The sequence below is a fragment of the Centropristis striata genome, chromosome 6 (genome assembly GCF_030273125.1).
Source record: "Centropristis striata isolate RG_2023a ecotype Rhode Island chromosome 6, C.striata_1.0, whole genome shotgun sequence".
Classification (NCBI taxonomy): Eukaryota; Metazoa; Chordata; class Actinopteri; order Perciformes; family Serranidae; genus Centropristis; species Centropristis striata.
In genome coordinates this window covers 41,572,621-41,599,580 of record NC_081522.1, presented here as the reverse complement: position 1 = coordinate 41,599,580, position 26,960 = coordinate 41,572,621, and the positions used below count along the sequence as shown (strand labels likewise).

General features: G+C 37.8%; 1 protein-coding gene across 1 annotated transcript in view; it reads left to right on the top strand.

The window, feature by feature from the left end:
• The window catches only part of LOC131972864 (pleckstrin homology domain-containing family A member 7-like), a 157,399-nt gene that overhangs the window by 56,063 nt on the left and 74,376 nt on the right, over positions 1-26,960 (top strand). Inside the window, exons 2-3 of the mRNA XM_059334632.1 lie at positions 2,188-2,271; positions 26,019-26,106. Of these exons, the coding sequence (XP_059190615.1) occupies positions 2,188-2,271; positions 26,019-26,106 (172 nt within the window). The remainder of the gene's footprint in view (positions 1-2,187; positions 2,272-26,018; positions 26,107-26,960) is intronic.

Below are 26,960 nucleotides of genomic sequence, written 5' to 3'. Positions count from 1 at the left end.
TCTGAGCCGTCAGACGAGGATTTATCAGTTTCACCGATCAGAGAAAAATAAACAAGCTTTGTGTGAATCCAGAGATCGATATGTGAATTTATTACGGCTCAGAGAGGACGGAGGAGGAGTCCGTAAATACTCTTTAATTTAATTTACTGCTAGCAGACTGACAGCAGGATAACACTTCATAACTTTAACATTTTCATAAGCGCTCTATGAATTCTGCATCCTTCCATTAGTTCTGCAGCTCTGTGTGAACGAGACACGTCTTATTACTGTCAGCGTCATAATTAACATCATTTCTCCTCATGTTTGGGATTTATTACGTCACCGCTTTATTATTTATTATTTATTAAGACGTGTTTCTGTAGATGATGCAGCAGCGTGAAATGATCCTCTCTGTTTTTACTCTCATGGATTAACATGAACATAATAAAGCATTAATCTAATAATAGTTTATTAATCCTGTTGGAGTAATTCCCCACTAATATAATTTAATCTCCATTTATGAAACATTTTCCTGCCGATTCAAATCTTTTAATGTAATCCATTTACTGACACATCAAAGACTCGTCATGCATATTCAGACACATAATGTCTCTAAGTAGAGAGATAGATTTCTATTGAAGTATCATTAGGGCCACATCAGTCCCATATTAAAAATGCAGGAAGATTTCTGAAGAAGGGAGATGGAACAGTTTTTTTAGATTGCTCTAACAAAGCTATTTTTTCATTTTTCTGAAAAAAACCCAACATATGTAGACGTTCAGGAAGAACTCAGGACGCTCAAAGTGAAGTCGGATCAATGATAGGTATTATGGTTTTGCCAAAAATGCTTGCTGTCACTGTTCAGGAACATTCTACAGCGGCAGTTAATTCTGTTGATTACTCTGCTCTGATTGGTCGACCACAAAGCCTTTGATCCTTTGATGTGATTGCAGTTACAGATACACACACACACACACACACACACACTCCACTGTAAAAAAATGTTTGTAGAAATTGCAGTAAAACTGTCAAACTGTATCAGAAATAGGGCGTAAAATTAAAAATTGTATATAACTGTAGTACACCCTTAATAAATGTAAAATCAAGGAATACAAAAGTAAAAATATTAAAATGAATTATGTAACATTAATAGAGAAATAACATAATGTGACAAAAGACACAATTACCCTAAAAAACAGGATTATTCTTTCTAGAATTACAATTTTACTGATTACTCAGAATAAATAAAAAAATAATTCCAAAAATTTGAAAAAAAATACCACCAAAAACAGATAAAAGTTGTGAGGAAAAACAGGGAAAAAGTAGTCAGAAAAAAGGAATAAAATTACTTGGAAAAACTGAAAAAAATAGTCAGAAAAACAGGAAAAAAATTTCAGAAAAAGAGGGAAAAAACAACTCAGAAAAACAGATAAAAATTACCACAAAAAGAAGAAAAAAATACTCTGAAAAACAGAAAAAATAGTCAGAAAAACAGGAAAAAATACCACAAAAATAAGAAAAAAATTGTCAGAAAAACAGAAAAAAATAATTGGAAAAACAGAAAAAAATAATTGGAAAAAACAGAAAAAAATAATTGGAAAAACAGGAAAAAATACTCATTAAAACAGAAATAATTACCCCGAAAAACAAACCATAAAACAAATGCCTGTTTTTCTCAGGTGAATACTCAGCTGTCAGTAGTTCACCGTAGGTTGAGCAGATCATTTTTTACAGTGTGTTCATGTTGTTTATGTTGGAGGCTTAAAGAGACTCAGTGAGTCTGATGGAGACCCACGTTCTGCTGAGAACACACTTTACCCAGTTTACCCCACAGTTTACCCCCCACAGGGGGGGGGGGTGTGTGTGTGTGGGGGGGGGGGGGGGTCCTGCAGCCTCCCGTCACATTCCCCAGCGGGCCGTGACGCGAGGGCGTCAGGCTGCTGAACCATCGACTCTCCTCGAACTGAAAGTCAGAGAGGAAATCATCCTGAGACTCCTCACACTGTCTCACTGATCATCCTCTCTCTCTCTCTCTCTCTCTCTGTCTCTCTCTCTCTCTCTCTCTCTCTCTCTCTCTCTCTCTCTCTCTCTCTCCCTCTCTCTCTCTCTCTTTCTCTCTCTCTCTCTCTCTCTCTCTCTCTCTCTGTCTCTCTCTCTCTCTCTTCCGTCTCTCTCTCTCTCTCTCTCTCTCTCTCTCTCTCTCTCCAGTCACAACCAGAGGACCACGTCCTTCCGTCATCCCGTCAGTGGACAGATTTCTGCAGAGAACATGGACTTCATCCTGCAGGACCAGTGAGTCTCAGTCATTTAACTTCTTCTTCTTCTCTGCAGCCGCAAACACACAAACAATATACAAACACACACAATATACAAACACACAAACAATATACAAACACAAACAATATACAAACACAAACAATATACAAACACACAAACAATATACAAACACAAACAACCATCTGATCTCTGACACTCACTTCCTCCTGCTCTTTTCATATATATATATATATATATATGAAAAACAGAAAAAAATGACTGAAAAACTGAAAAAAATAGTCAGAAAAACTGGCAAAAACTACTATATATATATATGTGTGTGTGTGTATAGACTAACATGAGCAGGTTCTTATGAGTGTTGAGCTGTTATGAGCTGATTTTCTGTCTGAAGTGATGAAATGATTGTGAAATGAGGAGAATCTGGTATAAATCCTCTCAGTGTTTCATGTTTCTGAGAGTTTCTGGTTTGTTGTCGACCTTTTTGTCTCACAGAGACTTTAAAACATCTTTATAATGTCTTTTAGTTCTCATTTCTGTATTTCTATCAGTTTCATGTCTCTGGGAGGATAAATCTCAGGTTCAGTCTGTCTGAAGTCGTTTCTTCTGTCTGAGTGTTGAAGGACTCTCAGCTGGTTTCTGATCTTCTTCTCATGATAAATCTGGTTTTTACTTTATTTTCTTCAGAGATCAGAAGTTTGATAGCAGTCTCATGTTTCTGTTAGATAGAAGATCCATCAGCAGCTGGTTCATAGATAAATCACCATGGTGACTTCTAGGTGTGAGGAAGTTTCTACTTGTGGCTGAGAAAAAGTCTCACAGAAACACAAGCTGAATGTTTTGCTGTGGATTAAATATATATATAGACATTAAACATGGTTTTATTCATAATAACCAACATCATTATAAAAAAAATGATATCAGCTCTTATGTACCAGACATTAAAATGAACCAGAACCTGAAGAAAACAATGTGATTAATCATTGTTTCCATGACTGTTTTTACATATCACGGTCATTAAACAGACTGATATGATTTACAGTTAAAAAGATTCTGTAGTTTCTGTGGATTTAAACCTCTGAGCTGGTTTAGAGAACAGAATCTCAGGATATGAAACTAAAATACAGAATAACAACTAGAACTAGATCTGTGAAGCTGAAACCACAGTCAGAAGCTTTATTAAAGAATATTTAACATTATTGTATAAACAAGTTAGTTCGTGTCAGCTGCACTAATCTTTGTGTCATATTTTCTCTGACTTGATATCAATGTTTCAGTCTGTAAATATTATTGATCGCTGGTTCTGAATCACACCGATCAAAGTGGACGGCTGCAGACTTTAATATATAATCTGGTCGTCTAATGGATCCTTCTCATGTTGTTGTTGTTGTTGTTGTTGTTGTTGTGATCTTCTCACGTCTCTCTTCACAACAAATCAAACCAGTGTTTCCCTCTAAATGTCTTGTTGTTTCTCTAGTTTATAGTCTAAAGGTTCATCTGATGTTTGTTCAGAGGAAATATTAACAGTTTATACTTTAACTGATTTATTGAGACAAACATTTGTCATGTTTCTATATTTGCTGCTGAGTTAATAAAGTGGAATAAAGAGGTCAGAGAGAAAGTCAGGCCTCTGGAGGAGATTTTACACTTTAAAGCTTTCACACGTCTAGTCTCTGAGGTTCAGTTAACAGACAGGAACTCTCCTCCTGCTGCCTCAGTCACATCTAGTCACTAACAACAGAACCAGACCAGGAGCAGAAATACACAGGAACATTTATACTAACCTAGAAACATACAGCAGAGAACCAGAGGACGGTTCCTCTGGTTCTCTAAACTGTATCACCGTCGACAGGAGAGGAGGAGAAACGGCTCACGTTGATGCGAAGGTCCGAACTATAAAAAAAGTTGTTTTCACACTGTAAAAGGTTCAGACCTTGGTTGGTTTGGTCCGGACAGAGACCACCTCTCCTGGTCCACCAAACTCTGGTCCTTTGGTGCGGAGCGTAGTCCGCATCACCTCTCACACCTGGAGTTTAGGATCGGATCAAACTGAAACGTCCTAAAGTCCGGACCAGACTAGATAGGTGTGAAAGCTCCCTCAGTCAGCCTGTTAGAGGAGAACACCTCCTGGTCTGGTTCTGGTTCTGGTTCTGGTCCTGGTTCTGGTTCTGGTTCTGGTTCCAGTCTGAGGGAACATCAGTCATGACCATGAGTCACTAACAGAGTGATGTTTCTGTTCTCCTGCTGCTCCTCAGGAGGCCACGCCCACTCTCAGTATGTTCCAACCTGGTCTCACAGGAATCCGTGGAATAGCCACGGATTCACTCACATTCCCGTGAAACTGACACGGATTTGGCTACAATGCAAGTTAATGCCAGTCATATCCCGTGGCTATTCCAACATACAAAGTGATTATGTACATTCACTGAGTGAATATTTAGAAAATAAAACATATATTTCTGGCTAGAAATGTGATCAAAATCCATTTTTATGCAGAAACTAAGTCAAAATATTGATTTTTTCACTAAAAATGAGAGAACTGTCCGCCATGTTTTTTGTTCTGACCGCCGGGACCTTGAAAGTCACGTGACTTGGAACAAACCAATAGGAACAAAGATCCATGGAATAGCCACGGGATATGACTGTCATTAACTTGCATTGTAGCCAAATCCGTGTCAGTTTCACGGAAATGTGAGTGATTCCGTGGCTATTCCACGGATTCCTGTGAGACCAGGTTCAGATATTCACTGAAAGCTGTGAACTTTTATAGAATCACAGCAGGATTTATTGTGTTGCAGCAGTGAGAGAAAGTTTCTCTGTGACTCTTAATATTAATATAAAGCTGCATGTTGTTGTTGAGCATCACAATCACTGGATGGATCTGATTCACACTGTAAAAAATATTTGGAGATATTACAGTAAAACTCTGTCAATAACATGAGAAACAGGGCGTAAACCTGCTAATCACCATAATGGACACTTTTAATTACTGTAAATCAAGGAATAGTACAAAACTTTTGAAAAGACAGTTTTAATATAAAAATATAAAACAGAATCTTGTAAAATTAAAGGAGAAATACCATGATGTCACATGACACAATCACCCTAAAATAAAGGGACTGTTCAGTCTAAATGACAGTTTTTGCTGATATTTATATTTAAAGTTACAGTAGAAAACTGACTCAATGTGTTTTTTACAGTTTTTTATGGTCGCCAGAACTTCACTGTGAAAACACAGAGTGGGTTTTCTACTGTAACTTTAAATGTAAATATCAGCAAAAACTGTCATTTAGACTGAGTCGTCCCTTTATTTTAGGGTCATTGTGTCACATGACGTTTTAAAAAATATATTTTTACAGTAAAACTGTGTTTTCTACAGTTTCCTAAAGTTTTGTACCATTCTTTGATCTACGATAATTAAAAGTGTCTACTACGGTGATATGAATTTTTAATTTTACGGCCTATTTCTGATGCAGTTTGACAGTTTTTCTGTGATTTCTACCAACATTTTTTACAGCGTATCTGGAGCTTCTGATCCTGTTTCTTCATCTTAATTAAAGTGTGAAACAGTTTCCTGTTAGAGTCTCTGCTGCTTTCACTCATTCACTGTTTAACAGCTTCTGGAGCTGCTAATGTGATGAAGAAACACATTAAAGGTAATGAGCTTCACCTCCTTCTGCTCCTTCTGCTCCTTCACCTCCTCTTTCTTTACATTTCCTCCTCTCTCTAGTTCTCCTCATGTTATCTGTTCTTTTCCTCCTCTTCTGTCCCTGTTTTCACTCTTTATCTCTCTGGTTTTTTTCTCTTTTCCATGATTGTGAATCTCACAGACGGAACATTTCTCCAGCAGACGAACAAACAAACAACAAGCATGAAAAACGACTCGTAGATGCAGAAAATGTATTAAAAAACATGAAAAAAAAGCATTAAATGTGTGTGATGGATGCTGAGATGAACTCATTTCTAGTTCAGAGCAGAATCAGAGTCTCTGGGTGCCACAGGAGCAATAATAGCACACATTTATTTTATATTTTTAGCATTTAAAGCAGCTCAAACTCAAACTACCTGGGGGCCGCTGGAGGCCGAATCAACATGACCAAAAAAGACACAAAATTACAAAAAAGACACAAAATGACTGAAAAAACCCACTAAATTACTTTAAAAAGACACAAAATGACAAAATGCAGAATTACCAAAAAAGACACAAAAGTATTTAAAAAAGATACAAAATTACACCAAAAAAGACACAAAATTACCAAAAAAGACACAAAATGACAGAAAAAACTAAATTACTTGAAGAAGAAACAAACAAAAATTACCAAAAAAAGACACAAAATTACCAAAAAAGACACAAAATTATTAAAAATAAAGACAAAATTATTAAAAAAGAAACAAAATTATTAAAAAAGACACAAAATGACCATAAACAGTAATTAAAGGGACCTTCCACACACAACACGGTAAGGGGCCATTCATATAAAACTCACATTAAACTTTCATATCAAGGTGGGGGCCACAAAATATCATCACCAGGGCCACAATTGGCCCGCGGGCCGCCAGTTTGAGACCCCTGGTCTAAAGTCTCTGAGTGCAGATTATTCCTTGAGTCGTGATGGTTTGAGGATCAGCGTCCTGATACATTCACTAGTTTATCTCTGACTGGAACCTTCTGATGGAGTTTCTACTTCCTGTTGTGAATCATTTCTGGTTCAGACTCTTGTTTGTTCGTTTAGTTTACTATTAATAGTAATATAGTGATTAAAAACCTTGAAATAAAAGGTTTTGTTTGGCTAAAATGAAAGCATCGACATAAAAAAATTCAGAATGAACAGAACTGTGTAAAGTCTGAGGCAGGTTTGAAGAATTGAAGCTGTTTGAAGGCAAAAGATGGTCAGAAAATACTGATTATTTTCAGATTCTTCTTCTGTTCACTCACTAAATTATTAATGTTTCTAGTTTTGAAAGCACATACACACTGTACTGCTACAGAGCTAACTGTTAGCCTGTTAGCACATACACACTGTACTGCTACAGAGCTAACTGTTAGCCTGTTAGCACATACACACTGTACTGATACAGAGCTAACTGTTAGCCTGTTAGCACATACACACTGTACTGCTACAGAGCTAACTGTTAGCCTGTTAGCACATACACACTGTACTGATACAGAGCTAACTGTTAGCCTGTTAGCACATACACACTGTACTGCTACAGAGCTAACTGTTAGCCTGTTAGCACATACACACTGTACTGATACAGAGCTAACTGTTAGCCTGTTAGCACATACACACTGTACTGCTACAGAGCTAACTGTTAGCCTGTTAGCACATACACACTGTACTGCTACAGAGCTAACTGTTAGCCTGTTAGCACATACACACTGTACTGATACAGAGCTAACTGTTAGCCTGTTAGCACATACACACTGTACTGATACAGAGCTAACTGTTAGCCTGTTAGCACATACACACTGTACTGATACAGAGCTAACTGTTAGCCTGTTAGCACATACACACTGTACTGCTACAGAGCTAACTGTTAGCCTGTTAGCACATACACACTGTACTGCTACAGAGCTAACTGTTAGCCTGTTAGCACATACACACTGTACTGATACAGAGCTAACTGTTAGCCTGTTAGCACATACACACTGTACTGATACAGAACTTGAAAAATAGTTGCTCAGGGGGTCTGAAAAGTTGCTAAATGTATCAACCAAGCTGGTAGCTGCTTCCTGCTGGTTATTATCAGGTAGATCAGATCGGTTTGACGTAACAATCGGCTGATCGATGATCCCTCAAATTAAGGGAATCGCTGCCCTCCTAGTTTCTACTTTATTCTATTCTGTTGTATTGGTGTTGCTGCTGCTGGAACTGGTGATTTCCTGGAGGATTAATAGAGTTCCTATCTGTCTCTATCTATAAATAATGTAATAATAATGCTGCCAGAGCAGCAGTAGTAGCAGACATTTCCTTTATTTTTAGCATTTACAGTCTCTCAGAGCAGATTATTCTCCATGTGAGCAGCTGGAGCTCCTGCAGCTCCTCCTGTCTGCTCAACACAGAAACTCCTCCTCCTCCTCCTCCTCCCTCCTCCTCCTCCTCCTCCCTCCTCCTCCTCCTCCTCCTCCTCCTCCCTCCTCCTCCTCCTCCTCCCTCCTCCTCCTCCTCCTCCTCCTCCTCCTCCTCCTCCTCCTCCTCCCTCCTCCTCCTCCTCCTCCTCCTCCTCCTCCTCCTCCTCCTCCTCCTCCTCCTCCCTCCTCCTCCTCCTCCTCCTCCTCCTCCCCCTCCTCCTCCCTCCTCCTCCTCCTCCCCCTCCTCCTCCTCCCTCCCCCTCCTCCTCCCTCCTCCTCCTCCTCCTCCTCCTCCTCCTCCCTCCTCCTCCTCCTCCTCCCTCCCCCCTCCTCCTCCTCCTCCCCCCTCCTCCCTCCTCCTCCTCCCTCCTCCTCCTCCCCCTCCTCCTCCCTCCTCCTCCTCCTCCTCCTCCTCCTCCTCTGAGACTCTCTGTGTCTTATTTGTTTCTCCTCCTGTTCTCCTGTCATCTCCTCCTCATTATTCTCTCCGTTCTGGTCCAGAAGCTTCAGGTTACGTTTCCCTCGCTGACGGACCTGTCTTATTAACACACACACACACACACACACACACACACACACACACACACTCCAGTGCCTGGTGTGTGTGTGTGTGTGCTCTGTGTGTGTGTGTGTGGAGTTCCTCAGGGATCTGGTCGAGGACGTTCCTCGCTGTGATTATTTAGCCTGAGTGCCTTCAGCATCATCAGGCTGCAGTAAACAACAACAACAACAACAACAACAACAAACGTCAGCTAAATGACATGTGATGTGATGTAACAACAACGTCCTCACAGGAGGAAACAGCTGATCCTTCAGTCAGATTAAATATCTCAGATCAATATCAGATCAATATCAGATCAATATCAGATCAATATCAGATCAATATCAGATCAATGTTAGATCAATATCAGATCAATATCAGATCAAGAGGATATCTGCTTATTAATGTCTGATCAGATAGTTCTTCTTAGTCAGCATGTTTGACTTGTTTTCAGTGTTTTGGTCCTTAATGATCTAAATCAGATATTACAGCTTGTTACTGAGATTTTATCACCTATACTGAGTAAATACATGCTGGGAACTAGAATATCAACAGTTACAAAGCTGGTTCACCAACACTTACAACTAGAAAGGCATTTTGTGTCTTTTTTTAGTCATTTTGTGTCTTTTTTTATTTTTTTTAGTCATTTTGTGTTATTTTGTGTCTTTTTTAGTTATTTTGTGTCTTTTTTTAGTCATTTTGTGTTGTTTTGTGTCTTTTTTTTAGTCATGTTGTGTATTTTTTGTCTTTTTTTAGTCATTTTGTGTCTTTTTTTGGTCATTTTGTGTCTTTTTTTTAGTCATTTTGTGTCTTTTTTTAGTCATTTTTAGTCATTTTGTGTCTTTTTTAGTCATTTTGTTTCTTTTTTTAGTCATTTTGTGTCTTTTTTTTGTCTTTTTGTATCTTTTTTAGTCATTTTGTGTCTTTTTTTGTCATATATATAAAACTGCTACTTTAAAGTAATAATTTCTTATTTCAGCATCACTAATAAATCATAACTTTGACATAATTTTACTCTTCACATATTAAAACAAGCAGCCAGATAAAAATCTTTGTATCTGTCTGAAGAAAAGTTGACTAGTTTTTAGTGACTTTGCTGGTTTCTATAAATATAATGCCTATCATATCATTATGTCCAGATGATGGCTCTAGCATTTACTGATTATTAATTCAAGAATATTTTTACACATATTGAGAAAATCGGTCACGTGTATTTCATTAGAATCAATAAAAAGTCACTAGTTATCAGTTAGAATAAACTAATTCTAAGGTATTTGTGGTTCATTAGATTAGATGTTTTTACTGGTTTTGGAAAGTCTTGACAAGACACATTTTATTGTTCCATTGGCAGATAATTATGATATTTTTAAGCAAAATGCACCTAGTTTTTGTACTTTTTTTCTCTTGTTTTTGAGAGATGCAGAGTTAACACGTGAAAAGTGTGAGAAAAGTTCCATTAGAAAATAAATAAATATTGTTAGATAATCTCTGCTACTTATTGACAGAGAATAAACTTCTTGTTCTATATTTAATTGTCTTTATTCTGTTGTTTGTATATCTGTGTGTTTAAAGAAGAGTTTTGTGTTTTCTGGTCCATCTGGTGAAACATCTCAACAGACTTCAGTTCTTTTATCTTCAGTTTTATTTCTATCAGGATCTGAAGATTGTTTCCCCTGATACCAAAAAAAAAGATACTTGGGCCAAAAATATTATGCAATCTTGTTTTTAGAGTCTATTTCACTGTGAATTAAAGTTTTCAGAGTTGAATCTTCTCTCCTGATGGACAGGCAGGAAGTTTTCATCCCAACATCAGAATCTATCACCATCATTCACTTCATGCATATTCAGTCTAATGGCCTGAAATCAGCTCATGTTAAAGTTAGTTTAGTTCATGTAATATATCAAACAGTCAGAACATAAAGGATATATCCACCTAACACTGTTTTATCAACATCACAGTGGAAAGGATAGAAACAAATATATACGGAGACATTTTTATATTGTTTTGGCTTTATTAATTGTTCAGACTGTCTCACAGCGTTTGTCAACGCTGATATTTATTCATTTTTCTGACGTAGCAGAAATGATTGACGGAGATGTTTAACCCTCTGGAGTCTCCAAAAGCACCAAATCATGACTTATTGATGACATCCAGAGTAAAAAAGACACTAAATTACCAAAAAAAGACACAAAAAGACACAAAATGGCTAAAAAAAGACACAAAATGACTAAAAAAGATGCAAAATGAACAAAAAAAACCCACAAAAAGACACAAAATGACTAAAAAATACACAAAAAGACAAAATAGACACAAAATGACTAAAAAAGACACAAAATGACCACAATTGTTACGTATAAAAATAAAAAAACTGTAAAAAAATTTAAAATCCTGTTTTGTCTGATATAAACATTTACAGTGTTTCATTGTTACTGAAACTGAATTAACTCATTTATCATTTTACGTCTTTTACTGTCATGGTTTAACAGTTTTTCACCCTAAAACCTACAGACATTTTTTACAGTGTAGAGCTGACGGTATTTTACTGTAAATGAAACATTATTTTTTACAGTGTAAATCTCTCTGACTAACATGAATCTCATCTGTTTGTCCTGAAACAAACTGAGAAGTAAAAACAACTATTTTTAATTAAAGAAGTCATATTTGTGGTCCCATAAACATAAATTCATAACTTTCAGAACCTTGTGTTGCTGTTTTATCACATCTGGAGACACATTCCTCTCTCTGAATTTAGTTTTTATCCATTAATTTAATATTAAATCTGTAAATCTTCCTGACTGACTGCAGGTTGTTTAACTGAAACTGTGTTTATAGTTTATAGATTATCAGTGAGGATTAAATTCAGCTTCACAGAGACACAAGTTCATTTCATATCATCATTTTTCTTTTAGTTCCAGATTTATAATCTGAAAAGTGTAATATTACCTTTAACTTGAGTTTTTTTTCCAATGCATTATTCAATTTAATAGAAGAAAAACGCATATGATGTCGTTTTTATTGCAGTTATTCAAGTTGAGCTCTTCAAATTAAAATAGAAATGATTGAAATTCAGTTTCTAATGAAACATAATTCATCAGAACCATAAATCAAACAACCTTGTGTTTTATTGCTGTCGTGCCTTTAGTTTAATACTTTAATTACCATTTAATTCATCACTAAATTAAACATATTTTTCTCCTTTTCTCATCATCCTGGATGCTTGTTTCATTAAATCTATAATGATGAATGTTAAAACACTGAAAAAAACACAAAGTTTACCAAGTATTCTCTTCTTCTATCTATCAATAGTATCTTAATTATCTTGTTCTGAGTATAATTTACCTACTGACCATAGCTTTATGTGCTGATTTAATTATTGTTATTATTATTAGTATTATTATTATGTGCTTATTTAATGATCTTATTTTGTAAAGACTTGTTTTTAGGATTGACATTGTGAGCTTTTTCATGCTTTTCAATCTCTTCAACTGTTGAATATGGTGAGTTTTTACCTAAAATATTGGCTCCAGTTGAGAGTTTTAGTTGCATGAAGTTTAAATGATATTTCAAAAGTATTTTCTATCACCAAAACGTGCTCGTTTCAAGTATTTCTGGTTTATTTTAATGTTACTACAGTCGGGCTTTTCAAGCCACAATTGCTCCAAATAAGTATATTTGTATTTATTTCAAGACATCATTGTTTTTCCAGTTTCTAGATATTTTTACTTATTTAAAGAATTCTTACAAAGAAACATTTACTTCCTGCACTGGCAGATAATTTGACTTGTTTCCAGCCTGTATTTGCTGCATTCTAGTGATTTATTTCTAATTTCTGTCCTCTTGTCTGATTATAATGAGCGTCTCCAAACAGATATTAAGTCCTTACAGTAAATTATATATCAGATATATATTACATCCTGAGCTTCCTCCAGCTGAGCCTGATTATTTCATCATCTGATCACCATGGCAACACAAACACTCAGCTGATTGTTTCCTCTGAAGGTTTCACTGAGGCCACGAGCTCTTTATTAACGTTTATATTCATCAGAGGAGGAAGAGGAGGAGGACGAAGGTCTGACCAGCTGCTCCTTTACAGCCTCACACACACACACACACACACACACATTCATAGCCTACACATTCATACACACATTGATATGTTTGAGGCTCTCAGCTGGAGCGGAGCTAACCTTTAGACTGCTGCCACAGGACACAGTTCACTTCACTGTGTATGAACCTGTCACCTCCAGGCTAATAGTTAGCTCTGTAGCAGTACAGTGTGTATGTGCTAACAGGCTAACAGTTAGCTCTGTAGCAGTACAGTGTGTATGTGCTAACAGGCTAACAGTTAGCTCTGTAGCAGTACAGTGTGTATGTGCTAACAGGCTAACAGTTAGCTCTGTAGCAGTACAGTGTGTATGTGCTAACAGGCTAACAGCTAGCTCTGTAGCAGTACAGTGTGTATGTGCTAACAGGCTAACAGTTAGCTCTGTAGCAGTACAGTGTGTATTTGCTAACAGGCTAACAGTTAGCTCTGTAGCAGTACAGTGTGTATGTGCTAACAGGCTAACAGCTAGCTCTGTAGCAGTACAGTGTGTATGTGCTAACAGGCTAACAGTTAGATCTGTAGCAGTACAGTGTGTATGTGCTAACAGGCTAACAGTTATCTCTGTAGCAGTACAGTGTGTATGTGCTAACAGGCTAACAGTTAGCTCTGTAGCAGTACAGTGTGTATGTGCTAACAGGCTAACAGTTAGCTCTGTAGCAGTACAGTGTGTATGTGCTAACAGGCTAACAGTTAGCTCTGTAGCAGTACAGTGTGTATGTGCTAACAGGCTAACAGTTAGCTCTGTGGCAGTACAGTGTGTATGTGCTAACAGGCTAACAGTTAGCTCTGTAGCAGTACAGTGTGTATGTGCTAACAGGCTAACAGTTAGCTCTGTAGCAGTACAGTGTGTATGTGCTAACAGGCTAACAGTTAGCTCTGTGGCAGTACAGTGTGTATGTGCTAACAGGCTAACAGTTAGCTCTGTAGCAGTACAGTGTGTATGTGCTAACAGGCTAACAGTTAGCTCTGTAGCAGTACAGTGTGTATGTGCTAACAGGCTAACAGTTATCTCTGTAGCAGTACAGTGTGTATGTGCTAACAGGCTAATGATCAGCGGAGACGCTGTGCATAATTAGCCATGCTGGTTAGTTTATGATCAGCTGCTGATGTTGTGAACAGTTAGCGATGGCGCTACAGTTGAGTCTCCGTGTTTAATCTGTCCGTATGTGATCACAGTTGAAACTGTTGCTAAACGATTACAAGACGATCTAAAACCAGACGTCACCTCCAGAGTCTCTAGAAACATTTTCTATTAGTTTCAGTTTGTGGAAGGAGTTTATTAAAAGCTGCTTACATCATGCATGTAAAGAGTTCTAATGAAACATTTCAAGTCTGTTGGTCCAGTCAGATGTTGTGTCGTTGTAGTTTTCTTAAAGTCTCATCTCGTCTCGTGAGTTGAGTGTATCGTCACATCCCAAGTAATTATATTTCCTAAGAGTTCAAATGAGGAGAACATCTAGTTATCTATGTTTATAATCAATATATTTGACTTTATCTCTGGTTTTATTGTTCTATCATCATCACGAGACGAGCTGCTTCTGTCATCTGATGTCAAACTCTGATGTCAGCAACGACTCACAGCCTTCAGACTGAACCTGTGTGTGTGTGTGTGTGTGTGTGTTAGTGTTAGTGTGTATTAGTGTGTGTGTGTGTGTGTGTGTGTGTGTTATGGAGGATTAAAGGCTGAAGTGTGAGGACTTTACAGCTCCTGGGAGAATCTTATCAGCTCTTATTTTGGCAGCAGCAGAGACGGAATAACTTCCTGTCTGCAGCGTCTCGTTTCTGTCTCAACATCATTTTAATAAACATATCCATGCTCATTTATTCTTTTTAAACTCTCCCGCCTTCCTTGCATGTATTCAGGGAACATTTTGTCCCCTTGGGTCAGGGAGGGTCAACCTGAGGCTCCTGGGCCTCATGAGGGTCTTCAGGCCGTCTGCAGTGGCCCCATGTGACTCTGACAACAAACAAAACAAAAAAAAACAACGTACATTTTAGTCTTCATTTATCATTAGTGTAAGCCCCAAAGCAATTTGTATTCTTCAATTGTAAAAATGTGAAGTTTAGATACGGCAAGAAAGCATTTTTAAAAACATATTAGTCAACTAAAATGTGCATTGTAGCTTACAAACATCTTAAAAAGCTTTAACCTATAAATTCTGCCAACTTTAACTCTAGTTTTGAGGTCAAGCTTTCGATTCCAAACTCCAAAATCATATCAATAAATGCTCATTTAACCAATCAGTCATGTTGGTAGACTAATTTAGACTCAGGAGACACTTTTATTTTTATTCACAATAAGGTTTGCGGCTCAGTTCCGACAATTTTTCTCTTATTGTGGCCAACAATGTCTCTCTGTTGTTGGTAAAGGTTGCGACCCCTGACCCCTGACCCCTGACCCCGGGGTCCAACAGGAGCTCTGTCCTGCAGAAACAGAGTGAAACCTCCCGATAAATAACAGGAAACAGGATTCTGACTGCCGCTCTGCAGGACTTTTATTTCCTTCAGTCTGTTTCTCTGCATGTTTCTCTCCTCTGTCGTCTCCTGTTCTGTTCTGTTCTCTCGCTTGTTGTCTCCTGGTGCTGTGACCTTTGACCTGCTCACTGGTCCGGGGTGTGTGTGTGTGTGTGTGTGTGTGTGTGTGTGTGTGTGTGTGTGTGTGTGTGTGTGTGTGTGTGTAGGTGTGATTGAAGAGCAGAAGGTCGGCTTTATGAGGCGTGAACATGGAGCTGCAGCGGGGCGGGGCGGGGTCACTGTTGCCATGGCAACAGGGGGACGGAGTTACTCCTAAACACCTTTAACCCTCTGGGCTCTGAGCCGTTTTTGGCTGTTTTTTTCAATACTTTTGATTTTGCCCTTCATGTAGCATAAAAAATGTTTACTATACCCATATTTGGTATCCATTTTTTATTCATCTATATGATCGGACAATTATGTTTTCAATTGAACGTACTTTATTAACATATTGAGCCCAAAAATACACAAAAATCATGAAATCCGAGTTGAAAAATCATACTATATAATACAATAAAAAGCACAAATATGCTCTATGAACTGTTTGGAACTTCAAAATGTAAACATAGGATGCATATATGAACATATAAAAAGGTAAATATTAAATATAATAAAACTACATGCAAAAAAGTCCCACAAAAACATGTATATTTATAGGCTTTTTTCCCTTGTTAGCTGCAACTCTTCAAAAACAACTATGTGCAAAATTACATATTATCACTATTATCTTATCTTATTATCATATCTTTGGTTTTACATGACCTGGGAATGTCAATGTTGAATATTTTTTTGTTAAACTTCACGTGATCTGATCAGGACGGCACGATGATAGACCCCAGAGGGTTAATGCTTTTAAACTTTGATTGGGATTTTTGCTTTTTTAATCATCTTATAGTGGATCAGACAGTTAATAAATAAACTGATTGATACATATCTAATATTTGTGCTCAGTGGAGGAGTCAGGGCCTGTTTAACCTACAGAAGCCCTTTGTTGCTGTGTTAGAGAAAGCTAAAATGAATGCATATATATATATATATATATATATATATATATATATATATATATATATATATATCTGCCCGGTGACTCAGACCTGCTCCAGAATCTAACTCGTTCTTCCCTCGGTCCAAACTGAACTTTTCCTCGGAGCTTCATGTAAATCAGTCAGAAGTTTTCCTCTAATCCTGCTGACAAACACAGAAAAACAAACTGAAGACATCAGCTCCTTGGTGGAGGGAAAAATGACAAAAACATTGACAAGAAAAACAAACAAGCAGAAAAAGAAAAGCAGCAGAAGATGATTTGGGGCGATTAGCATCAGAGCAGAATCACTGTGAGAGACGTTCAGAGACACCAGAGTGGAGAGAAAGTTCAAGATGTTTCTGCAGGAGGTGGAGAACTGTTACTGCTAATAAAACTCCTGTTACAAACCTCTTTAGAAGAAAGTTTGAGTCCTGTGTTGACTCCGGATGGAGGTAGAATAGTGTTGAAGCGTGTCAGAGCAGAGTAATGATCCTGTGTGAACAGGATCTGTGTTTAAATGTCAGCTGGCTGTGTGGGCTGCAGCTTGTTGCTGTCTGACAGATTGTGTTGCAGCTGTTCAGCTGTGGGAGTTTGTCAAGTTTTTAAAGCATCTTAAGTGACTTTTTCCTGTTTTCTGTACGAGAGGTATCATTAAAATGCAGGAAAAGTCTGGTGGTAAAATGTCAAAATCCTTCCGACAATTACTTTCCCTGTGTGATTAAATCTGCTGCGTGGCCTCGTTGTTCTCCACACGGCCACCTTCTCCTCCCACAGACACAACGAGACGAGTCGAGCTGCTTTTCTTACTCCTCAGCTGGTGAAAAGCCTCCAGATTGTCCTGTAGTTTCACGTTTTTGACTCCTGGCCGTGAGGTTAATACTTTAGATCTGGTTCTGCCCTGTTTTACTCTCACAGGGACGCTAAGTGCTAAGTCTTACACTGCAAAAAAGGTGTCTAAAAACCAGATAAAAGCACTAAATCTAATAAGTGTTGGTCCTTGAGGATTATTTGGCTCCTTTATTTTTCTTCTCCACAGTCATTTGTGTCCACCAGAGACAGAAAACAACTCTATCTCCATCCATCGGAGCCGCGAGAGAGAAAACGACGTGTTTGTTTCTCTCTCAGACGTCATTTCTGATATTCAGTCCCATGTTTCTCTCTATTTTTTAATGATGCTTTCACTGTTTATTTTTAAGCTTCTGGCTTTTGAAGTGACTTCAAAGGATTGTCTTGGGGTTGTCCAGTGCATTCTGGGTAGCTGAGTTGGTTTCTCTGATGAGTCTTCTCATTGGTTGGATTCATTATTCAGTGAAGTGTTATTTAAAAGAGACTCCAGCGACTTTCTGCTCCACTTTAATGAAGTTTTGGGGGCTCAAAAGAGGCAGATTAATAAATAATTATCAAATTGAAGTGGCTAACTTTAAGACTCTAGAATAGACAAAGCTTCAAATATGTGCGTTTACATATTTTAAGCCCTGTGCAAGGTTTTTATTTATTCATAAAATTCCCAACATATTGGTGTCCCGTGTGAGGCAGTACGGTTAGCAATCGGTTCATAATTGTGCAATATTAATTTCAGCATATTCATTTTTGGTCCACGCCAAAAATTTCGATTCCAATTCTAGATTTACTGGAGGTCTTTACATTTCCCACCAGTAGTCTACAGGAGCAGATCTATCGGTACATACAATAGTACATTGTGGTGTAAATTACTTTATTCATGAATTTAGTTAGAAATGCAATTGGAGAGATTTGTGTATTGGCAAAGCTTAAAATATGCATATTCTTAAGAGTTGCATCGTGGGAATTGTAGAAAACCAGCAATTGTTTTTGAGGCTGGACCTGGACTGGAGCCTAGGAGTTGAACTGGACTGGAGACTAGAAGTCGACTTCTTCTGCTTCGATTTTGACCATTTAAAAAAAATAATCTGCCTTTTGAGTGAGATTATCAATTTAGAAACACTTCATGATGCAGCAAGATCTCCAATCTAAAAAACAGAATAAACCGTTTTCAGCACCACCCATAGACTCCTATGAACATTTGGAGGCTTGCAGTACAGAGTGGAGCGTTCTGAAAATAGCACACATGTCATTTTATAAACACATACGGTTCACTGCTGTAAAAAAGCTGCAGTTTCTGTGAGTTTTGTGCAAATTTGTTTGCTCTGTAGTAGACCTGAGTAGTTCCGAGTAGACCTGAGTAGTCCCGAGTAGACCCGAGTAGTTCCGAGTAGACCCGAGTAGTCCCAAGTAGTCCCGAGTAGACCCGAGTAGTCCTGAGTAGACCTGAGTAGTCCCGAGTAGACCCGAGAAGTTCCGAGTAGACCCGAGTAGCCCCAAGTAGTTCCGAGTAGTCCCGAGTAGTCCCGAGTAGTTCCGAGTAGACCCGAGTAGTCCCGAGTAGTCCCGAGTAGTTCCGAGTAGACCCGAGTAGACCCAAGTAGTTCCGAGTAGACCCGAGTAGTCCCGAGTAGTTCCGAGTAGACCCGAGTAGACCCGAGTAGTCCCGAATGAACGATGGACAGTTCCGTAGAAAAAAGTTACCAGTTAAGTGCGGCGCTGATGCCGCACATCGTCGTCGGTTACGACAGTTTCAATCAGAGCCAAATCATAACTGGCTGTTGTCACTTGTTTTTTGTGCGTGAGTAGTCTGAAACGTGACTATAAGTTTCATTCTGCTGCCTGTACAAACACCATATATTGTTGTTTCTGAGGGGAGGCCAGTCTCTCATGATGAAATCTCATCTGCATCTCTTCTGACTCGCCCTTCAAACCCCACATCTCCACTTCATGAAGCATTTCTGGGTTTTAGTCTCCAGCCCGAGCTGAAGGAACGATCACAGTTAAAGATGAGTTTTCTGCTTTAAAGACCATCTGAATTCAGATTGATTCTCTCTGAGTCTCTGTTCAGGTGTAATCTCTCCGGTCAATAAAAAGCTTGATTTATGCCTCTTTAAATGTAAAAGGTGTGAGGTGCTGCTGGCTCTGCAGGAAAAGACACAATCAGACTTTATGAAGAAGGTTTGGTGCCGTTTGTTTGGTTCGTCTGAGCTCTGAGTGATGAAAGCTGCTTCAGCCTGTCTAATCTGGATTTACTGATTAAACTCTTCATTATTTGTTTTTATATTACAATAGTCGACTCTCTTCACTCTGATTCTGCAATATCTATAAAAAAAAAAAAAAAAAAAAAAAAAATACTTTATGATTTTAAAGGGTTTTTCTTGTTTTTTTCTGCATTAAATACAAATACCATAAAAAGGGAAATTACTTTTATTACAAATATTAATCATGCAATAGAAGCTTATATCTGTTGATTAATATAACGGGGTATTATAGTTTTTTTTTATATTAGATTATTAAATTACTTAATGATCTTGAATGTTAAATTACATTAAATTCTGTGTAAAAATACAAAAAAAATACATATATTTCTGAATGTAGAATAAGGGAAATTTATTTTTCATAGTGTAAAATTTTAAATTTAATACAAAAAATTTAGTTAGATATCATTTTTATTTTTTTACCGTATATTATGTGTATTTTTAAATAAATTATCTGTAAAATAACTTATGTTTTTTTATTGTTATTTGGCGGTAAGTGCCAGGCTTTTTAACATTTTTTACATTTTATTCTGGAATAAGAAATTGCTTTTTATGTCTGACTCTTCAGGAATTTGCTGATTTCTAATAAAAACAGCCAGCGACACCACAAGTCTCCCTGTGTGACCTGCAGACTTGGAGAGACTCGGTCAGTCAGTTTAAATTGCTCTTCACCCTGCAGGTCAGACTCGTTGGATCGTAACGGATGTTTGATAGTTTGAATTAAAGACCGACTGGAAAAATGTTGGCAGGAAAAGAAGTGAATAAAGCTTCTGTTCCCTCAGGGACTAGAACCAGCGCCCTGCTGCAGAGCCACGTTAGTTTAAAGGCTTCATGTTTAAAGAATTAATGAAGGATTTATGATCCAGTTTCAGCCTGGAATCATTGTTAGTGGACCTCAGATGAATAGTTGATTCTGTGTCGGAGCTTTGGTTCTTACTGGGACTTTAACAGTCCAAACAGAACATGATAAGACTTTAAATAGATATTTAACTGCTGGGTAGACTAAAAGGATCAATATAATGGTAGAAAGGTTAGTTAGTTCAGGTTGCAGCTTCCAAAAGCTGTTAACCTCCTCTATGAGGGGTCAGCTGTTGACCTGCTGTCTCCCCCTAAAGACCCCAGACCCCCTGAGAGAAAGAAAGAGTCTCTGTGGTCCTCTCAGCTTTAACAGAGCTGTGTCTCTTGCTGTCAGACTCTTTGTGTCTCTGCTGCTGCAGCTACAATAAACCTTCAGGTTGCAGCTTCCAAAAGCTGTTAACCTCTTCTATGAGAGGTCTCCTCTTGACCTGCTATCTCCCCCTAAAGACCCCAGACCCCCTGAGAGAAAGAGTCCCTGAAAAAGGTCTGTGTCTCTGTCTTCTGTCTTTGTGTCTCTGCTGCTGCAGACAGTGAACACATTTCCAGCGGTGACCTCTCTCTTGTTGGGCCGTTTGAGGTAAATAAGTGGTTTGTGTTCCTGAGACCTGCAGAGCTTTGTTAGTTGTGGATTAATTGAGAGAGAGGAGAGGTCGTAGCTCCACATTAACCCGTAGAGACTCTCTCTCTTCTGTTGAATCCTTTATAAACAGAGTCTGAGTCCTCCATCACTGCTAGGAGCAGAAAATAACCGTCTAATCTCTCTGTTATCTATATTTCTCAGAGGAGAATCAAAGGCTGTGTCTTTTACCTCGTCTCTCTCTCTGTTTCCTCTCTCCGCTGATTCATTTTCTCTCTCACCAGGAAGGTCAGGAGCACTCTCCTGCCTTTCAGCTCAGTCAGAGACACTCAGTGAAACGACAGAATCCCAGAAGATCCACAACCAGAAGTCTCAGAACACAAAGAGATGATGATGGAGGACAGAGCCGACTGACGTTGGATCAGTTATTGATGATGGAGAGAATGAAAATAGAGCTTTTATGTGAATTGTGCAGCAATTTCTGCTCAGATTGGCTCTGCAGAGGAACTCAGGAGGATCACTTTATGAAAGAATATTTAATATGATTAAGATGAGATACGGTCAGACTTTATTTATCTGCAGGGGGAAATGTAGTGCAATATACAGGATATAAAAATAAGACATATACATACATTTCTGCTATTTGCCATTTATTATTAATATACATATATATATATATATTTGTGGGGTTTTTTTCCTGAAAGAAATTTGCACTTTACAGATATTGCACATTAGAAAAAAATATATTTCAGCATGGCAGACAGACAGACAGACAGACAGACAGACAGACAGACAGACAGTCTGTGCTGTAAAACAACCATTTGATATAACATCAGAGCATCATTCATAATGAACTAATATCAGTGCAGCTTATTGTCATTATTCTTTATTTTTTATTTATATCTTCTGTAGCTTCCAGCCTCAGAGTTACACATTAATAAGGAAAATAATATTAGTAAGAATAAAAGATTTACAGCAGTTTAATATCCACACAACTGCAGTCAGACATACAGAACATACTGAAGGTGATCTTAGAAATATTCATCTTGCACATAAAAATAATAATAATAAAAAGAGAAACAAACTACAAAAATTCATGTTGAAAATAAGAACAAGGCACCACTTGCTCCATGTCAGGCTGTAAACACGCTGTTATTCTAGCTGTAAAGTTGCTCATTAGAAAAAGTTGCACCATATTTATTACGGTAAAGTTCTGGCAACTACAGCTGCTGGTTTTTACCGTAAAAACAACAGTTTATTTATTTTTATTTTTATTTTTTTTACAGTGAATCAATAAGACAAAATAAATACATTTCATAAAATATATGTGTGAGACAAATCAAAAAGTCCAGCAGGTCTAAAGGCCCTCCGGTCCTATCTATCCCAGAACAAACTGACGACTTCTCACCTCATTTATTAGCTCAGAAAACATCCTGATGGCAACATTCTGGTCTCAGTCTCTAGTTTCAAGTCTTCCTCAATACAATCTGATGTTAATAGTGTATTTAATGGTCTAATTTAGATGAAAACAGATGATAAAGCAGGTGTGATTTGGGGCGGGGCTACCTTTGATTGACAGATGCTAACACGGCAGAACTTTGACCCTTTCACCTCGTTTCACTTCATCAAAGTTTATTTCAACATTTTGTTCATTTGAAAATGTCTTTTCCATCGTCCGGTTGGACAGAAAGACTCCGAAGAGTCTCTGTTGACTTTCTCCGCTCAGTAACAAATATTTAGTTTTAGCGTTAACAGTTTGTTTTTAGATGCATCATTAGACCATTTGATGAACTCTAGTTTTGTCCTGTTGCTGATGAAACAAGTCTGAATGTATCCGTCTGTGTTTCTGCCTCGTCATTCTGATCTGCTTCAACGTTTCACGTGTTCATCTCGGCTCATCTTCACCCTCACACCAAACTTAATAAAATCAGTAAACCAATAATCCGTCTGACGGACAGACGGATTATTGGAGCTGAGAACGTTCCTCAGTGGAGAAGATAATCTGAACCTCTCTGAGGTAAATAAAAAATGACCCAAACCTGAAGAAGTGAAGCAGGAACTCAGTGTTTGTGGCTGTTTGGTGACAAAGCTGTAGCGGTAACCGTGGCAACAGATGAAACAGCCATGAGCAGCATGTGGAACATGATAGAACAAGATGCCTTTCTTCTCCTGAACACGTGATGAAACAGTTTAATGAGCAGCAGAGACACCTTCATATTTCATTGTTCCACCTTATGATTTATTTATTTATTTATTTATTTATTTACTGGATCTCGCCGAGAGCCACAATCATAAATGGATGCGTGTTAGTGAAGCACCTGTTGAGGTGAACGGAGCGTCTCAGACAGACTGAACACGAAGCTTTGATCTCACATTTACTTCCTTCACCAGAGAACATGATTCATAAAACAGTTGTTGTGTATGTTTTCACTCTGTAGGAGTGGATCAATCTTTATTGATCTGTGGACGCTTCAGTGACTCATCCATTCAGCTGGACTCACTCTGTGTTTCAGAGGCTCCAGATGATAAAATGATTTATAACCTGTTGATAACCTGCAGAGCTGTGATCAGCTGGTTCTCTAGCAGACTGAGATTAGAACACATCTGGGAGGAAAAAGGCTTTTCACCCTCCACAGAGAGTGTTTTTCTGCAGAAATTTACTGTATTATTTTACAGCGTGTTTCTTGTTTTTCTACATTAAGCTCAAATGCCATTAAAATGTTCATTTTATTACAAATATTAAGCATAAAATGTTAAAAGATATATCGTAAGAAAAGGGTAAAAAGGCTTGCAGCAAAAGTGGCCAAACACTTAAGTTATTCTACAGATATATCAGATATATATATATATATATATATATATATATATATATATATATATATGTCATAATTATAGTGAAATCTATGTAAAACACTATATAGCTGAGTATAATAAGGAAACTTCAGTTTTCTTACAGTAAAAGTTTAAATTTAATGTTTAAAACGTGTAAATCATAAATATTAAAAAGGGATAAAGTGATATTAAAGTTAAGAAAACACTTTAGTTATTATACAGATATAAGAAAGAAAATGTTTTATAAATAACTTTTGGTTGTTTACTGTAATTTGACAGTTTGTGTCTGTCAGACTTTTCCCGTTTATTTCTCCCAGAGCAGTAACAGGAAGATGAATTATATTTGATGTGACTCGTAGTGATGAAATGTGTTTGAGCAGCTGGTTGAAGTGAAGGAAACACTTTGAAATGATCAGTGAGGATTTATTCTGGTAAATCTCTTTAAATATTCTGGATGTTGTGTTGACTCAGCGATGTCAGCCTGATAACTCTGATTTTATTATATTTAATCTTCCTCCTCCAGCCATAAAAAGGCTCAACACATTAAAAATCTTCATCACAGAAACAGAAACAGATTCAGGACAAACATTTAGAGACACAGATCATAAACCAGCCTCCAGATAATCCAGAACCTTAGTGTGTTTATTCTGTAGTTCAGAGAGGGATTAAGAGATCATTTATCTTCTGAAGTGTTACAGCGTTACATAACACATATAATAATAATAATAATAATAATAATGATAATAATAATGATAATAATAACAGCTGCTGGGAGCTTTTATTCTCTCTGGGATTCTGTTTGTACATCCATTTATCAGCTTCCTGTTGAGAAACACTCATGTAAGGAAAAAGGTCTGCTTTAACCTGAGGACACACACACTCACACTCTCACACTCTCACACACACACAGTCACACACACACACACACACACACACACACACACACACACACACACACACACAGTCACAATCATTCTCTATCAGTTTTTTTTCTTGTTGTTTTTTCTTCAGTGCAGGACAAATTATACATCAAAACGTGCGGTTTGATCGGGATCGGTGTGCTATTACTTTTCTCCACGGAATACAAATTTAATATGAATACGAAAACTGCCCAAAATTTTGCATTGAAGTGAATGGGACGGCCGGAAAAAAATGAGCGTAAAAGAACAATAATTGTAGATTTTTAAACGTCTACTTCTCCGGCATAATTTCACCTAGAGACTCCATTTAAACTTTAAACAGTAGACACAAGTCTTGTGTATCGGTGTATTAATCCACGTTTCGATAGGTCATATAGTTTTTTATCAATCCCTGTTCAATGACCATGATCATTTTTGGAGAAATTCTGAGATTATAATGGGTGTGTATTGCACGGAATGTTCGTGTCACAGTGTGTGACATCATCCCCAGAGTGTAGAGGGAGAGAAAAAACTGTCAAAAAATAAATTATAAAACTGCGCTCCAGGCTGCAAATTCCACTCTACAGAAATAATTTATACATAGAAACGTAGGAAGATTAGTCTTCTCCCTCACAATCCTCTGGTAAAGCTGTCAGAGTTATAGTTTGGGCGTAGGACGCACAGATGATCCACCAACACCACCAACAGCCTCATTGGCTCCCATATTAAAAACGCAGGAAGATTTCTGAAGAAAAGCATATTCAACAGTTTTTCAGATCGCTCTAACAAAGCTATTTTATCATTTTTCTTAAAAAAAAAACATATGTAGACGTTCAGGAAGAACTCAGGACGCTCAAAGTGAAGTCGGATCAATGATAGGTATTATGGTTTTGCCAAAAATGCTTTCTGTTCGAGGCCAGAAATTCCAGTCTGTCCACCTCTGCTGTCACTGTTCAGGAACATTCTACAGCAGCAGTTAATTCTGTTGATTGCTCTGCTCTGATTGGTCGACCCCAAAGCCTTTGATATTTGATGTGATTACAGTTACAGATACACAGTGGCCCTTTCAGAATTTCCCCAGAGGAAGTTTTCTAGTATTATATTTATTTTACTACAGAGACTCAGTGTGAAAACTCTCCCACAGACACTCAGGATCAATAGAAACACACCGTCTGAGATAAAGGTGTGTTAACCGTGTGTGTGTGTGTGTGTGTGTGTGTGTGTGTGTGTGTGTGTGCAGGCCCCAGGCTGCCTCCATGATGTCCAGCACCACGGTCAGCGAGGCGTCCACCGCCGTCACCTCCTCCACCGTCGACACCACCTCCAAGGTAGGTCAGGGGTCAGGGGTCAGGGGTCAGGGGTCAGACACCTGCACAGATACAGGCACGAAGGCCTGGGATGTGTGTGTACATGTATGTGTAGATGTGTGTGTGTGTGTAGATGTGTGTGTACGTGTGTGTAGATGTGTGTGTACATGTTCATGATGTTCTCTGCTTTTTTTGCTTTTAAGAACACTGTAAAAAATCTTCAGTTTTACAAATGATTGAGAATTTTAACTGGTTCCGTCTGGTGTCGACATAAAGAAAATCAGTTCAGTGAACTAATTAATGTGTTTGTTCCTTCAATTAATAATATTAGAAGTTTTCCTAACGTGAAACACTTTGTTTTCTCAACAAATACTGTCAAGTTTTAACCAAATTAGAATTAAGTTTTTCCAAGCAAAAATGAAAAATGTTCAGCTGCCTCCGCTGTAAAAAATGAGTGAACTAGTTGCATGAATTATTTAGAGTTTTGAGAACTTCTGTCAAGTTCTGATAAATCAAAATAATTCATAGTTCAGTCAGTTTTTTAAGTTGAGGCAACTGAACATTTTAACTGTCCCCATTCAGCAAATAAACCAGAATGTTTCCTCACTATTGAATTTATCTTCTATTTGATTTGAATACGGTGAAGCTGCTGACTCGCTTCCCTTTAGTTTCTGATTCAAGTTTAATCTGGAGGAGATGAAATCTAACGTGTTATTCTATTAGAAGAGTTGTTCTGCTGCTGAACCTTTCAGCCACTGTTTGTTTCATTGTGAGGGAAAGAAGCAGAACATTAATGACAGAAACTCTCCTCTCTGTCTCAGATCATCTTGTTCTTCTGGTTTCTGCATTATAGAAATATGTCCTAAGACACGTTT